General features: G+C 43.0%; 2 protein-coding genes across 4 annotated transcripts in view; both read left to right on the plus strand.

The window, feature by feature from the left end:
- The window catches only part of MAGT1 (magnesium transporter 1), a 10,238-nt gene extending 6,028 nt beyond the window's left edge, over nt 1–4,210 (plus strand). Inside the window, exons 4-7 of the mRNA XM_017814338.1 lie at nt 6–75; nt 1,193–1,267; nt 1,729–1,819; nt 2,731–4,210. Coding sequence (XP_017669827.1) covers nt 6–75; nt 1,193–1,267; nt 1,729–1,819; nt 2,731–2,746 — 252 coding nt within the window. The 3' untranslated portion in view covers nt 2,747–4,210. The remainder of the gene's footprint in view (nt 1–5; nt 76–1,192; nt 1,268–1,728; nt 1,820–2,730) is intronic.
- A 5,157-nt stretch (nt 4,211–9,367) lies between these two features.
- ATRX (ATRX, chromatin remodeler) overlaps nt 9,368–16,405 on the plus strand; it is a 77,186-nt gene continuing 70,148 nt past the window's right edge. For all 3 annotated transcript variants that reach the window (XM_017815970.1, XM_017815973.1, XM_017815979.1), the window contains exon 1: nt 9,368–9,476. In XM_017815970.1, coding sequence (XP_017671459.1) covers nt 9,457–9,476 — 20 coding nt within the window. In that variant the 5' untranslated portion in view covers nt 9,368–9,456. The remainder of the gene's footprint in view (nt 9,477–16,405) is intronic.

Consider the following 16,405-nt stretch of genomic DNA (forward strand, 5'->3'; position numbering starts at 1 on the left):
GTCTCTTACAGAATTATATCCATGGAAGCAGCCAAGCCCAGTTTGTGGCAGAAACCCACATTGTCCTGCTGTTCAGTATCCTTCCTGGGAGAAGCACGTGGATTGTTTTTTGGTCACTTAGGCTGCTGCCTTTCCTATGGTACTTTGTCATGGCTGTAACTGGCACCCACTACTGATGCAGGAGCTTGTAGAGCCTTTCTGCATTGACAGCTGTGCTTTTCCTGTGCCTGTGATCTTTCAGTTGAATACAAAAATGTTTGCAGCTTTCTCACCACTTTTTGCTTAATCACCAAACTGAATACAGCCTTAAAAATGTGGATCTTTGTGGAATCAGGAGATTCTGTTCCTCTGAGCATGTCTCCAGTCTCACTAATTTTTTGCTTTGGTGTCGAGTTCATTCCTCTCTTACTGAACTTTCTTCTTTTATTTCTTTGCTTACCTTCTTTACTAACAATTTACTAACCTTTACTAACAAAATGCTAACAAATCAGGATTTTTTTTTGAAATAGAAATATTTCTTGATGGTCCTGTTGCAGTCAATGATAAATATTTCTCCTTTCATTAAGAGGAGACTTGTGACTGAACATCTGTAGTGAAATGCAATGAAATTTTTGGGAATTTTGACTTTTGTTCCATTGGATTCACTATTTTGCTTTGCTAGGATTCATTCCTTGCAAATGTCAGAATTTTTGTGTTATCTGCACTTCCTTAATTTTACAAGCTTTAATTTTTTTTTAATGGAAGAATTAGAAGAGAAATCTTGCCACTTGAAAGATAGCCTGTTAGAATAAATACTGTATGTGTTTAATTTGTTGTGTTAGCTGAGTAAAATGCAGAGGCTGAATTCCTTTGGGGATTTTCCAGTGGAGTAGGAGTGGACCGAGCTCTCTGGAAAGGAGTTGCTGCTTCATTACAAGCTGAGATAATAAATGCACAGTTTTAATTTTTTCCTCGAGACCTCCCAGTTTGTATTTTAACCTTTACATTCATCTTCTCTTAAAAGTTGACATCATTAATACTTTTCCATTGCTTTTGTTCCCCCTGTAGTTACTGGTTTGGCTGAGAAGTCTTTGATTTTTCCAGTGAGTTTTAATGCTCCAGGTATGGTGTGGGAGCTGAATTTAGGAGATTAGGAATGTATTCTTTTGAGTCTATTGAACTTTGTTGGTTTATCCTTAAACAGTGTTTGTAGATGGTGGTGTTACTTTAGGAATGGTCCTTCTCCATGAAGCTGCTACTTCTGACATGGATGTGGGGAAAAGAAAGAGTAAGTGCTGATACTTTTCTCTCTAAGGGAAGGCATAATCAGTAAAGGTGTTTGAGATGCTATTTAACAGAAATGCTTTTGCACTGTGGGGTTTTCTACACTTTCCACCCCTAAGCCAAAGAGAATTCTTTGGATTTTTGACAGTATTTGGAGTTGCTTAGCAAATTGCAAGGTAAACTCCAAGCCCACTTGGCAGATGGAAAGATCTAAAGATGCTTTGCAGCACTTTACTTAGTAAGGGAGAGAAGAGGGGACTTTTTTCTTAAAGCAGTTGTATAAAATTGATTTACAGAAGGACTTTGAAAGCAAATGGTTGTTAATTTAGTTTTTCTCAATGACTCTAAGGGAGACCTCATGTGGCCAAATCTGTAAATATCCCGGGAGGCTTTTGAAAACCCCAGTCACTGTGTGTTTGTGGGGTCAGCTGTCAGGTTACCACTCTCACTGTGCCTCTCTTGCAGTCATGTGCATTGCTGGGATTGGCTTGGTGGTGTTGTTCTTCAGCTGGTTGCTGTCTGTCTTCAGATCCAAGTACCACGGCTACCCCTACAGGTACGGCACCGGAGCTCTGGGGCCTCCTCTGGGAGGAGACACTTTTAAAAATGCTCCACTGCTTTCTCAAAGAGTAGCAATACTGGTTGATAGAATTACCAGAAATAACAGAATCTAGTGGATACTGTGATTTTTTTAGTCTGGCCGAAGGAAAGATTGTGGAACTCTCCTTTTCATGCCATTGCATACAATAAAATATTCCTATTTTCATAATGGTATCTCAGCCAGTTTATACTGAAAACAAGTGTCTTTTTACCTCCACTTTTCTCTCATCTTGATTATTAATCCTTTTTTGTGAGAACAAGGAGGTTTCCTGATGCTTTAAAGCTTCCTACATTTTGGATTGCTTCTGTAGAGAGTCTAATACTATTAATTGGCTGCTTTATATATGTATATGATCAGTATAGATATCTTAAGTGTGCTTACTACCTTTTATGCATTTTGAAGGAATAAATACATGCTGAGGGACCAGCTTCTAATCATTTCACCTTCTGCTAGGAGTTTAATTTGTTAGGAAGACTAATCTCATAGGCAGATATCTCCTTTCTATGAGAAATCAGTTTTTATTTAAAAATATCTAAACAATAAAACTTGTTATTTCATGAATATGTTTCTCAAGACCAGTAAAGGGCTGAACTTATTGCCTCTTTAGTAACTGGTCAGCTTTTATTCTGGTTTGTGCAATGGTTTTGTACTCCTGCTAACTTTGTTGTAGGGAAGATGTGGATGTCTTTGTATTTCAGTTACTAGAAAACACACTTTTGAGCAACTTCACAGCTGTTTTTGTTGTAGTTGCATCAGGCCCAGTTTCTCATTCTGGTTTTCTTGGCATACGTGACAGCTAAGTGGAATGTTGCACAGCTTTATTTCTTACAAAGTTAATAACAATGTTTGTTATTTTGTTCTTGCAGTTTCCTAATGAGTTAAAGGATTGTGGAGTCTGTAACATCAGGAAGGTGGTGGCTCTGCAGTTGGGTGTAATGGAAGGAAGAGCTCAATGTGTGGTTCGTGCTACCTCTGCTTACACTGAACGAGATAGTGAAACACTGAACCAAAGACCACGTGTAGTGCCTTAAATAAAACAAGCAATTTGCTCTGAAGGACACAGAGTATTAAGATGCAATCTCTCTTTCATAAGCTTTACATCTTCTTAAGCAACTTTACTTCTAGTGAAATTCAAAATTTAATGCTTAAAACTGCATTTCCATAGACTAACTAGAAACAGGGCTTTAAATTCACTGGGATAATCTGTTGCTTTCCCCCTCAAGTATTTATCACTTTATTTCCTGTTTGTACATAGCAGGTGACAGCAGCATCTCTTGTCATGCCTTTTCATGGTTGAGGAAACACCATCATGTACTTGGAAATCTTTTCCTTCAGTCCGTGTGCAACCCTTGGAGCATAGTACAGATTCCAGTGTGGAATGTGCGTATCCTAGAGCTGTGTCTCATTTCTGAGAAGAGTTCTTAACTGCTGTATGATGCAAGAGGTTGTTTCACAGGTGAAGGGAGAATTTTCAGTAGGTAGAACTGAGTTAATAATTCAGTTATTCATTAAAAACTTTTTTTGCCAAATGCTGAAACTGCAATGTTTAAGTTGTAAACTGAGTCTCAGCTGAAAAAAGTGTTCTTATGCTGACCAACACTCAAAAATACAAACCAAAACTACAAAGTTAACTGGCTATGTGTGGCATGAATTAGAAGTTGCTAACTGGCTTTCAAGTTACTGCTCAGAGCTCTGGCAAATCAACAGATACCAGATTTCTGGTCTGTTATGTCAGTTCTTACATTTTCCACTCATTTTCTCCCAAGTTTTTACCCTTGGGGAGCACATGGGAGAGAGCAATCTGTGTCCCAGGATAAATGTTGCTCCCCCAGGACAGATTTGTTAGCCTTACAATTGAATGCATGTGCTTTTTGCTCTCTCCTTTTGTTCTCTCACCTTACAAAGATATTTTGCCTTAAGAATTCCTGAATTAAGAATACCTTGTGCCTCAGCCCAAACTGCACGTGTGCTACGGGAAATCTTTGCAGCCTGATTCAGTAACACTTCCTTCTGTAGGCTGTGGTGGCCTTGGAGGTTACTAGAAAATATGAGACTTTTGTCTCCTGCTTCTCCCTCTCCCCTGTCTTAAGGGGTTACAGAATTTGGATGCTTTAGATTGACTCTCGGAAAGGACAATGTCATTGCAAGTAGAATGTTATTCTTACGCAGTTGTACTAAATTAACACACATCTCAAGTGCCTTAACTTCACTAATTTAGTTGTTTGATGTTTCAACTTGTTGAGATGCATTTTTCTATGCCATACAGAATGATAAGCCTTAGTGGAATGGACAAATTGTGTGCCTGGCTGGATTTTGGACAAGTCTCAATAAAATTTTTTAGTCTAATCCATGCTCCTGTGTCTTTTGAACTTTAACATAGAACAAATCAAACCAACCTCTTTTCTTCCACTGTTGCTTCAATGTGTTGATAATGGAGTGTATAAAGCCCCCCAGGATGGCTGAGTGGGGTGTGTGTGAGTGGCACGGATGCGTTTGTGCAGAAAATTACAGCCCAGGATCTCAACACCAGGGAGCTGCTCATGTAGCCAGCTAATAGCATAAAGATTGCATGGTTGTGACTGGTCTTTGGCAGCTGTCCTGGGGTGAAAATCTTGGCTTCCTGGAGTCCTGACAGATCAGCTAACAGTGTTTCTGGAGGTGGAATCTCTGCACTGTAAATTTGCCTGGAACAACTTGGTACTGCTGTGCCTGTGGCTTATTTTCCTGCCCTGTTGGTAAAATGTTCCCAATAAACCTTTAGGTTGGTGGTACTGCAGTCATGAGCAGTACAGGTGAAAGTGGCTTACAGTCTCTTTCTAAGGAGGTGATAGTTTTTCTAAAACTTTCAGAGTTGTTTCTAATTCTTCTGACATGGTGCATAATTTATTCTGTCCCTCTAAAACCATCTTGTCTTACATTGACTAGGGTTAAACACTTGCACATCATACAGGTGGGTGGTGAAGTCATGTTGGCCTTCCACTTAAGGTGGTCAAGACACTGAGTTTTGGATTTTCCTCTTTGTCTGTGCTGACATATGAGATGAAAGTAATGTTTCCTTTCTCCAACAATTTTTCTGCTCTCTAGGCTGAAACTGAAGTGCATGGAGGAAGGAACAAGTGTGGTAGTGGAGCAGAAGATCCAAGTGCAGGACTGGTAGCAGGTTTAGAGAGGATGAATTCTGGAAAAATTTGACTTGTGCAGCAGTTGGCAGGTAATGGGCAGCTCTAATTGGTGCCCAGAGTGACTCTTTGGGACACTGGCTCTTGCAGCTCACTGGTCAGTGTGACACAGCCTGCACCAGCAGAACAAAGGTGGATGGGGCATTCGAGATCTGGTGTGGGAAAGCTGGGTGTTGCTGAGGCCATCTCCTCAGAGGGTGAGTCATTAAACAGCTCAGAAATGCCCTGAAAGCTCCCCTTGAGAGCACTTAAAGGGAGGAAATGGCATATTCTGCAGCTGAAAATGAGCTGTGTGGTTTCGTTACTGTGGTTGGTCTCAGAAATTGCTACTTTCTTCTGCTTTTGAGGTGGAACTGTGGGGTATTCAAAAGATATTTCGGAATAATAGCTAGAAATAATTTAGGGAGTTCTCTGGGTTAAGTGCAAGGAAAGATAGTAAATTTAGTTGGATGAATCTGTGTAATGGTTTGCATTATGTACAATTTGCTGTAAGCTCCTGTCTTCAGACCATTCTAGTGTTCAGCACAGAATGTGCTGCTTTATGAGCCCTGGCACAGGTTGCCCAGAGAAGCTGTGGCTGCCCCATCCCTGGAAGTGTCCAAGGCCAGGTTGGATGGGGCTTGGACCAACCTGGGCTAGTGAAAGATGTCCCTGCCCATGGTGGGGGGTGGGATGAGATGGGCTTTAAGGTCCCTTCCAGCCAAACCATTCCATGATTCCATGATGGTGGTGCCTAGTGGTCATTCCTGCATTTAATCCTTTAACATGCTCCTTGAGCAGGTGCTCTTCAGGGGCAGAACTGCTTAGTCCTCCAGCAAGATGGAAGATGTGCTCAGCTCTGCATCAGTTGTTCTTGATGCTCATGCAAATAACCTTAATTAGTCGCCTGGCTGGTGGTGTCTGTGGCCAAGGGTACAGGCGCAGTCACTGGATCAAGATTCACAGTCAGCCATGAGGGTAAGAGCAAGTTATGCTTTTTGGCAGGCAACGGGAGGCCCATCCGTGTCTTAATGAGAGGATGGCTGGCTAGAGGCTTCAGGAGAAAAATGGAGGTGCTTTTATGGTCACGACTCTTCAATGATTTTACAGCAAGGCTTGTTCTGAGCCTCGTTAAAAACGTGTAACAGTAAACGCAGCAGGGACTTTGTGATTCCTAGTCTATATTCCTGACAAATCAAAGTAGGTGTTTTAGAAGTACTGAAGAAAGTCAATTGCTGAACTTCCTAAGCATTTGGAACATCCAAAGAAAATCAGATGCCTGAATGGCTTGTGCCTGTTTGGATGTGCTTCCCAGGACATCAGATTATGCCAAATCTCGTGGCATTTTGTAGCTAAACTTTGTTGGGAGAAAATAATAATCCATAGTGTTCCTTCAAGATTTAATGGCAGTGGCTTGTGGTAGTCTGGTTTTAAAAATATCCACTTGATAACGGAAAACCATTTAGGCTTAAATTGGGTTTAAGAAGTAAAAATTTACACATGCTTTCATCTGCTGCGAGAAATAATTCTCACGGAGCATTTGGAAAAGTACTGGCACTTGGTTTCTGTGTTGGGCCTTGATGTTTGCTGCTTTCTAGTGCTGAAAAGGTTCAATTCTCAACTACAAACCGCTGCTCAACTGATTCCATGCTGTCACTTTGAGCTTTACCAAGGGGAATAGAGTAACAGCAAAACAAAGAGCAAACCCAGGCCCCTCAGTGAGCATCATCTGGTTTCAGTTTTGTCATGCTTTTTGTCTGATGAATAGAGAAGGAATTTCATTGCACATAATCTGTTCCATTTAACAGCTCAGATCTTGTCCATTCCTACAAAATTAATTTAGGCATAGTGTTTTATTGGTCTGGATTAATTATGCTGCTTTTATCACGGATAATGTGCAAAAGATATATATGTTTGTATTTCTAGGTCAGAAGCACATCAAGTTATTAAAATACTCTCCTGTCAGTTTATAGCTATACATGTCTTTCAGCCATTTTCCTTAAAAGTAGGCTAATATGTACTTAAGAAAACTAATTACTATCATTATGAAAAGAAATAATCGGTGTGATGAGACTTTACAGTGGCCCTTGGTTTGTCCTGAAAACTGAGCTGTGAATCCTGGTTCTCCAAGGTCTGCTGGAGCAGGCAGCAGTGTGGGAGTGCTGGGGGAAGGGGTCCTGTGTGCTGGGCAAACTTAGCTGGGTGGAGGCCTGGTGGGTGGGCAAAATGTTTCCCCACAGATGCACTTGGTATCTGTCACGTGGACTTCAGTGTGCTTCTACCATCTGGTTTTTGACAACCTCATGACAATGTCAGGGTTTGTCTACTGGAGTAATTGCTGGGAGGTGGAAACATTTCCACTTTTATCTCAAACCTTATTCTCATGTTAGGATCCCTTTTTCATGTGTGACTTCAGATATAAGGTATGAATTGGAGGCAATTAAATATGGGCTTTAAACTGCTTTCAAATACCTTCTTCCATCTCCCCAGGAAATAGCAGAGGAATAAAATATTGCAGAGTAATAGTAATGAAGCTGTGTTGTTATGCTAAATCAGTCAGATATTTGTCAGCATTACGGACTAAATCCCTTGAGGAGGAAAATGAATGTTTTGTGTTCTTATTTTAATCACACAGTTGGAATCCTAATGCAGAGCTAAGACCAGGTAATGCTTCCGGTTTCCTTCCTCTGACTGGTGGCAATTTGTGATGGAATTTGTAGCCGTCAGTTAACAGGGATTTAGTTTTTTCCTTCTGAAACTGAGTGAGAATGCAGGCAACATTTGGTCTTCTCCAAGTGTAGCATTGGCCATGGGGTAAGTTTGGTAACAAAGCTGCAGTTAAACCTCTGGTATTACTAAATTGCAATTACAGGATGTAGCTCTTGGGTAAAATGTTACATTTCTAAAGCAAATTGTGGTTAGACCCATTTGTAGAATCTCCCTGGAATGTGTGAGCTTGTATGTGCTGAGGTGTGAAAGTGCTATTGATTCTGATATTGTTGCCTCTGCAAATGAAATGGGTGTTTAAGGATGATTTGCTTGGATGTTTTCTTATGTTTCATACACTGCTTTATGAACACAGGTGAGTTGATACATTTTATTTTTTCTTTAGTTTCTGCAGAAAAATATATTAATTTTCAAAACTGGTTTTCTTTATAATAAGTGAATAATACTTGTCACCTCTTTCAGATTCTGTGTGATACTGGACGTGGTTTTGGTGGTTCGTTCTGGTTTGGTCGTGTGGGGAGATGGAATTTCTCACAAAACCTCAGCCAGTGGAGTCTGGTCACCTTCTCACGAAAGCCTGTGACTGCTTTCTCTTGGAATAGGGCTGTATTCCAATCCCCCTCCTTTCACACATAACATCTGACAGGAGTGTAGAAGCTGCTGGTACCAGCAGGGATGATGGTCTTGGCATACTCAGGTGAAGCTACCAAGGATGGGTTTCCTTGTCTGTTTAAAGAAAAATGGAGCCAAGCTGGGCTGAGGCTGCAGCAGGAGGGGAGACTTGGGGCTGCTCGGGTGGGACCTCGGCCGTTCTCAGTGTCGGTCACGTCACCCCTGTCTGGCTGTCTCTACTTGGGGACCTTTCCTCCCAGGCTTCTGGGTTCATGTCCTGGTGAGCTGTGAGTGCAATGGTTAATCGATCCCCGCAGGGGAGAGGGTCATTCTGGTGATCCCCATGGAGGAAGAGGGTCATTTTGGTGATCTCTGCAGGAACCAAGGGTCATTCTGGTGATCCCCATGGAGGAAGAGGGTCATTTTGGTGATCTCTGCAGGAACCAAGGGTCATTCTGGTGATCCCCATGGAGGAGGAGGGTCACTCAGGTGATCCCTGAAGAGGCTGAGCATGATCCCTGTTGAGGAGGAGGATCGCTCTGAGGCTGTTACTGGAGCTGGGGCTCTAACCCTGAGTTGCTCTTTGTGAGGGTGCTGTATTTTACCGCGGTGATTCACTTGCTACAGCTGAGTGGGTGTTGCAGAGTGGCCCAGGTGGCCCCTGTGCTGCAGTGGCTCCTGCTGACACCAGCTCTGTCCCCGTGTCCATCCCGTCCAGGGCCGGGCCGGGCCCCCTGCTGGGCACAGGGGGCAATGCACTTTGGTGCGAAATGACGTCACGGGCCCCGCTTCGTGACGCCACCGTGACGTCAGCCCCTTCCCAGCCAATCAGCGCAGGAAAGGTTGGGACGGTGACGTGAACTACCCTAGCAACAGTCGGCGCGGCGCCACCCAATCAGAAAATAGCAGTGGGCGGCCGTGAGCCAATGGGCGCTGTCGGCGGAGGCCGGCGGCGGAGGCCGGCCCGCGGGGCTCACTCCGATAAGATGGCGGCGGCGCTGGCGATGGCGGCGGCCGCGGCTTTGTCTGCGCCCAGCGCCTGAGCGCGGCCCCGGCCCGGGCGGTCGCTCCGCTCCGAGCAGCGGCGGCGGAGTCATGACCGCAGAGCCCGTGAGGTACGGCCGGGCCGAGCGGCGCCGCGGCGGCCGCGGGGTGGGGCGGGGCCGGGCCCGGCGCGGCCCGGGCGGGCCGAGGGCGGGAGGCGGGAGGGCAGCGCCGCGCTCGAAGCCGCGGGGCGGCGGGGCCGGGCCGGGCCGGGCGCGGGAGAGACCGGGAGGGACCGCGCGGGGCCGCGGGAAGGCCCCGGGGCCGCCCCCGCCCCACGTGCGAGCGCGGCGGGGAAGCCCCGCCGAGCCCCCGCCGGGCGCGGACATCGCCCCGGGCTGTCCCGGCGGGCGGGCACCGGGAGCGCGGGGACGGGCAGACCCCCGGCGGGGTCGGGGCTGAGGGAGGCGCCATGTTAAACTGTTCACAAATAGTTGTCTTTGTGTGCTTTCGGTTTGCCCGCGTCTCAGCGGCTGTGACTGACCCCGCAGCCCATCACCCACGGACGCTCCACGTGCCCCAGGCGCTGTATAAACCTTCGAGGTGTTGGCACTTGACCCTCACAAATGTTGCACGTATCTTCAAAATCAAAGTGTTGTGAGGGGGGAGGCATCACTCTGTCTTTAGTAGTGAGCCTTGGGTGAAGTTTTTTCTGTGGTCATATTTGTGTATCTTCACCTCCCGCCTGTACACTTATTTCGAGTAGTTCATAACTACTGTGTCATTTTAGCCGAAAGTTAAAGGGACGATGGTTTTTCTCCTCTCGCATATTGCTTGGTTTCAAAGCCTTAATGCTTCCGAGGAAGAATCTACAAAATCCAGATTCTCGAAGATAATCATCGTTGTTGATGTTGATCACATGCTGATGTAGGTCATGAGTATTGCAAATGCACATTATTTGGTGCATGACTTCCCAGCAGTTTCTTCTGCATGTGTTACTTTGTGAGACAGGGATTGTCCATCTTTCCTTCTTTCTCCTCACTCCCACTTTCTCTTCTCTGTGTTCTTAAAATACTTTGAGAGCTTAAACAATTTTTTTGTTGGATTGATTTTTTTGTGTGTAAACTGAAATACTAATTAAGGGGCTCTCTCTTTTTTTCTTCTCCAGTCCTTGAAAATCAAGGGTAGAGTTTGATTTTTGTATAACAAAAAGATCTGGGTTATTAATATTTATGGACCGGTACAGTCATCATTATATATTCTGAAAAATGCTTTTCCATTTGGACCACTTTGCTTTTTATTTTATTGTGATGGTTGTGTTTTGTTCTCTATTCTCCCATATTCTGCTTTGTCTGTTTTTGAACTACTTGTTCATGGTCAAGAGGATGAGGGGTTTGTACTTAACCTGTTCCACATTCTTATGTTGTCATTACTGCAACAATTACTCTTTCTACCAAGGGGCTGCTTTAGTTGGTGCTTCAGAGGAAGAGGATACAGAAGTCATACATTTCCCATGCTATTTTTAGATTACCTGTAGACAGGATTGGATTATTTCAGATTATTTGTAGTCTGGAAGATCAGAAAGCGTGTACAGAACAGATCTGAAATTGTGTGTAGTCTTTGGGTGGGAACCTGTCCACAGAATAAGCAGCCCTGTGCCAAACTGCTTTTAGGATGGGCAAGATAATGTTTTTGTGCCCCAGACTTTCCTTCTCTTCATGACCTCAGTTCTCATTCAGTCTAAATGTTTGTTATAATTCTCATCCCTCATAGAGCTCATCCTGAGCAGTTTGTCTGTATTTTACCAGAACAGATCTGTGCCAGGAGCTGGGCATGGATTGCAGGGTCCCAAGATTTCAGGGTTATGATGAACACATTGCATGGGCTTTTCCTTATTTCTATCCATTCAAGTTCTACCTAAAGCTGGAGAGAATGAGGTGAAAAAGCAAATCACGTGCTGTCTCTCTCTTGTTCCTGTTTCCCACAAGTCCTCTGGCTGTCAGCTGCCTGCATTTCTGTCACCCCACACGTTCACTGCATCCCCTGCTCTCTGCAGTTCTGCTCGAGTCAGAGGTGTGCAAAAATAAAGTACCAGGGGATTGTTGTTAACGTTCTTTGGAGGGTGTGCAGAAAATTAGATTTGGATGGAGAAATCTGTTCCCAGCACTTGTGGAAGACAGACTTACAGTGTTTAAAAGAAGAATAATCAATCAGTACTGGTGTGCTGTTGATGAAATTTTTAAACTTTTGCTATAAGGAATACTTTTATATAATATTAAGATCTTAGGAGTCTCCCATGTCCAAGGTGAGAGATTTAGAATGATGAAAACTGGAGTAACTTACTAAGAAACTTTAAAAAATAATGCTGCCCCTGTAAATGTTTATAAAGATTTCTCTACAACATTTGTCCCAAAAACTTGGACGTTTTGTCCTTTTTTTTTTTTTTTTTTTTTTAAAGTGGAGGAAGCTTTGTCATAGTGACTTACCCCATTCCTACAAGTTCATACATTGTACAAAATAAGCATGGCAATAGAAAAAGAAGACAACTTTGGAATCTTACTCACTTGAACCTTCTGGTAGTCAATGTAGTGACTGCAGATTTTTTAAGTTGGCAAAATAATCTTGGCTCTTATTTTTTTTTTTTTTTTGTCCAGACTTTTCAACTCACAGTGTGATATTGCTCATTTGGTCTTAAGGTTTTTGTTAAATTGTCTGCATTTTTCAGTCAGTTGACTGTTCTGAGTGATACTACAGGGTCATTTGAGGCGTGTTATGTGATGCCACAATAATATAATTGGAAGGAAGTCAATACCAGTCTTCCATATTCCCTGAAGGGACAGCGCAAGTTCCCGGCTTTCGTGATGTCCTGGAATGGGCATAGGTGGATTCTTTGACTCTTCCCCCAAGAAGAGCAAATCTGTGTCATCTTCTGTGCCAGATGTTTCCCAGAACCAGTGTCTGCACCACTTAAGTTCTCTGAGAGGATCTTACTGCAGTGACTTTGTTATTCCTGGTTTTGTGCAACACTTTATTAGGGCTTTGTGTCAGGATTTCTGTCGGGCTTAACTGAAGGTATCTTCATTTTCTATGAAATAATTTGGTGTGACAGAGGGGTGTGTAATACAAATTCTGCAATAAGTGACCTTAACATCCTGGAAGCTTGAAATTCCCAGTTCTCTTATAGATGAACTTTTGCACCCTCTGCTTGAAGGGTGGAAAAGGGAGTGCTTTTTACGTGGCTATAGCTCACCAAAAGAAGAAGCCAAAGCAGTGTGAAAATGTGCTGTGTTCACCATAAAACAAATGTCTGTGGTCTGTGATGAAGTACATTTTAAATTGGATCTTTTATAAAGGAGGAGCCTGAGGATGGTGCTGAACCTCATGGAATCACTTTTGGTATCACTGGAGCTCAGCTTGTGCCTGCAGGTGATTTGGAAACATGAGTTAGTTCAGGGACAGGCCAGTGACAGGTTGTTCCAGTGGTGTGGCAAGAGGAGAAAGAAGAGATTGTAGAAATTCAGTGGCAAATATAATGGAAGGTTTTATATTGACTTTAAAAGAGGTAAAGTGCCCTGATTTGCTAAAGGAGAAGAATAAAGCTTTCATAGACTGTAATAAAAACTAGTTATTATTCAAGATGGACAATGGATTGATTGGTGTTTTTTTTCTCTAGAAAAGGAGTGAAACCTTGAAAAAAATCAAGAATTTGATTACGCAGGTTGCTGACCACTGTCAGCTTTAGTGCTATTCAGGCAGTTTATTTGCAAATCCGAAAGCTGCACAGTTGTAGAAATTTCTATCTGAGTAGGTCCAACTGAAGGTTTTTTAATAGGTTTAGCCTAGAGGCCTTGTTGGGCAAATACATCTGTCATGTAAAGCAAAACTGGAAAATAGGCAATAAATTCAGGACCGACAGTGGGGCAAACTGAGATGGCTTTTATCTTGTAAAATAAAAAACTAAGCTTCAGATGGACTACAGCCCTTAAAGCCTGTGGCAAGGGTGATTGGGAATATCTGGGAGAGCTGAAGGGACAGGCTCTAATTCTCAGGGAGAGTTTGTGCTGAAGGATGTCTCATTGAGAACCTGTGATCAACTCTGGGAGCAGAAGGCAGATGAAGTAAAAGGCAGTTTTAGTGAGGGGCCTGATGCTGTTGGACACGGAGCCCTTCATTCCCTTTACACAGAGATGTTTAAGCATTTTAAATACAGCTGTCTGGTTTGTGTGTTATATGTGCTAGTTTGAGCTTCCTTTCATGGATTAATATGGTCAGATGTGCAGTTCATCATGATTTTATTACGGTGAAAATACTGTGTTTAGATTTTCAGGTGGTGACTTCAGTCTTTTTCAGCTTGCAGAATATTTCACTGTTGAAGTTACACTTCTGTGTGGCATCGAAGCCAACCTAACAGTGAGATTGGTTGTCTTCGTTTCATGTTAGTGATGATGTTTGTTTGTTTGAGTTTAAGATCCCATTAAGGAAACAGGTTAAAAGTGAAAATTTATTTTCACTTCTTAGTGAAGCACAATAACTCATACCATGTCAACAAAAGGAAATTCTGTAATCTTCCTTGAGCAGGATAAAGGGTCTCTTAGTGACTTTGAACCGCTGCTTTCTCATTCCCCATGTGTGTCTGGAGGAAGATAATTCTGTTTACTTGTCTGAACCTGTTGTGCTGTATTTAAGCTCCAAAGTTACTTCATCCACATCACTGAGTGTCTTCAACTGTAGCAGGTATCACTTGATTAGGCCCCTGTGGATTTAAGGTCAGTTCTAAACCAAGTAAAATACTGAGTGTGTGTTAACAAAGTCTCTTTAGCACAGAATCTCTGATGAAATGCTGAATACCTCCATCTCTTTCCAGTTAGGGGTTGGGTATTCAGCTATTTCCTGATGTACCTGATTTAGTAAGTTCAATATGGTACAATTCCTTCTAAACACAAGAGAACTGTTTTACTGTGATAATGGTCAGACACTGGAGCAGGTCACCCAGAGAGATTGTGGAGCCTCTGTCTGTGGAGGCGCTCAGAAACTGCCTGGACATTTTTCTGGATGACCTCCTGTATCTGTCTGCTTGTGCTGGGGCATTGGACTGAGACCTCCAGAGGTCCCTTCCAGCCTAAGGGTTCTGGAATTCTCAGTGTCTCTTACTTGACCATCTGTAACTTTGCTGCTGCTGAAGTCCCTTCCTGCCCAGCCCGGGCTGACACCACCTCTGCTTGCAGGAACATTCATACTAGTGAGCAGTGAGCTGCATGAGGAAAATTCCGAGATTCAGGAGAAGAATTGGCTACTTCCCATGTGGATCAGCTTCTGTGCATAAGTCAGAGCAAATACTTGTATGGAGTGGAGGAGAAGGGAGAGAACTGAGGGTGCGGGGGCATCAGGTGTGCACGAGGCATGAGGGTTTGTGTCCTTTGGCAGTGGAGCTGATTGATGCCAACACAGATCGTGTGATACTGATTGTAAAACCTCACCTGTTTTGGCATAATTTGGTCCAAAATTTGAATTTGATCTAGGGTTTACAGCATCGTGTTGCTTTGCCCTTGGAAAACCATTATCGAGTTAAAAAACAACCCCTGGGATCAAGTGCTCTGTTTCCCCGCCTTTATAAAACCATATTTTACTTTTTCAACTGATGCAATGGTAGGCTGATTTTATTTTCTGCTTTTGTATTTATTCTGAGAGAAGTAGGCTTCTTAAGATATTGCAGGTGTGTTCACTCCTTTTTTTACTGGGGTGAGAAAATAAACAATTTCTGTTGTAGATTTTATCCTCTGTCACTCTTTCCAATAGCTTTAAGCTATTTCATTCATGTGTGTTCAGCCACAATATTGACATGTTTTGTATGAAACAACTGTACTATGTAGGCTCTGCCCTCATAACTAAAATCTTTGAATGGGGGTAAGTCTAATCCCTTTCCTTCTCATCAGGAAAAATTTATGAAGATTTTCAGGTGTCACAATACTGGCCTGATTATATGAAGGCACAGGTACTGTGTCTTCCCAGCATCTTAATTAAATTAGTCAGACTTTTGCTGTGGGTTATTAGACTTCTGCTGTTCACACAGAGATACAGACTGAAGCAGAGGATGGCAGTCTACAGACCAGCAGTTGAAAAGCACATCTGGTTTTATTTTTCTGTAATTATTTTTCCTAAGGATTGTTTCATTTTGTCTGCTTAATAGTTATTCTGCTGTATTTCATTTCAACTTCAGAAGTAAAAAATGACTGAGATTTAACTTGAAGTAACTGTGAACATGAATTTAAAAAACTTGTGCCCTTGAACTATTTTAAAAGTTTAAACAGTGTAAAGTTTTAGACAAGTATTGAATGTAAGGAAGGCAGGTATTTAAGAAAAGCCTATTTATCAGCATTGGGATAAAAGCTGGAAAGCACTCCTGTCTCACTGACTTCCAGGAGCCACTTGAAATTCAGATGAGGGGCACTTGTTTAGACTAAAAGTTGGTAGGATCCTATGGAAGAAGGACAAATTTGTTTGTTTAAAGAAAAGGTGGTTTTCCAACTATTCTTCCAGGTGTTTGACAGTAACTGACATTCTCCACCTACATTTTTGAAGAGAGTAGATAGACACTGATTGCAATAACCAGGTTTTTAGTGCAGTTTCACAGTATAATCCAATGGGACCGGGTTTGCTGCTAAAATGGCCAATCCTGTTCCTTCCTGGCCATGAATTTTCATCACCTGAGCTGCCTTCACAGGGAATAACCATGTGAACATGTGGCAAGTTGGATCCAAATGAAAACCGTTCCTTAAAATTTTATTTGTCCAAGGTGATGTGACTCGCTTTGGGGAGGCAGGATCAACAGCTAACAGAGGTGATGTGCTGGGCTGACCCTGGCTGGACACTGGGTGCCCACCAAAGCCACTCCAACACTGCCCCTCCTCTGCTGGGCAGGGGAGAGGAAATACTATGAAAAGCTCATTTTGAAATAAGGACAAGGAGACCACTCAGCAATTACCATCACAGGCAGAACAGACCCCACGTGGGGAAATCAGCTGAATTTATTACCAATCAAATCAGGGTAGAGTAATGAGAA

Source organism: Lepidothrix coronata, unplaced genomic scaffold (assembly GCF_001604755.1).
Source record: "Lepidothrix coronata isolate B3197 unplaced genomic scaffold, Lepidothrix_coronata-1.0 Scaffold2, whole genome shotgun sequence".
In the NCBI taxonomy this organism is placed as follows: domain Eukaryota; kingdom Metazoa; phylum Chordata; class Aves; order Passeriformes; family Pipridae; genus Lepidothrix; species Lepidothrix coronata.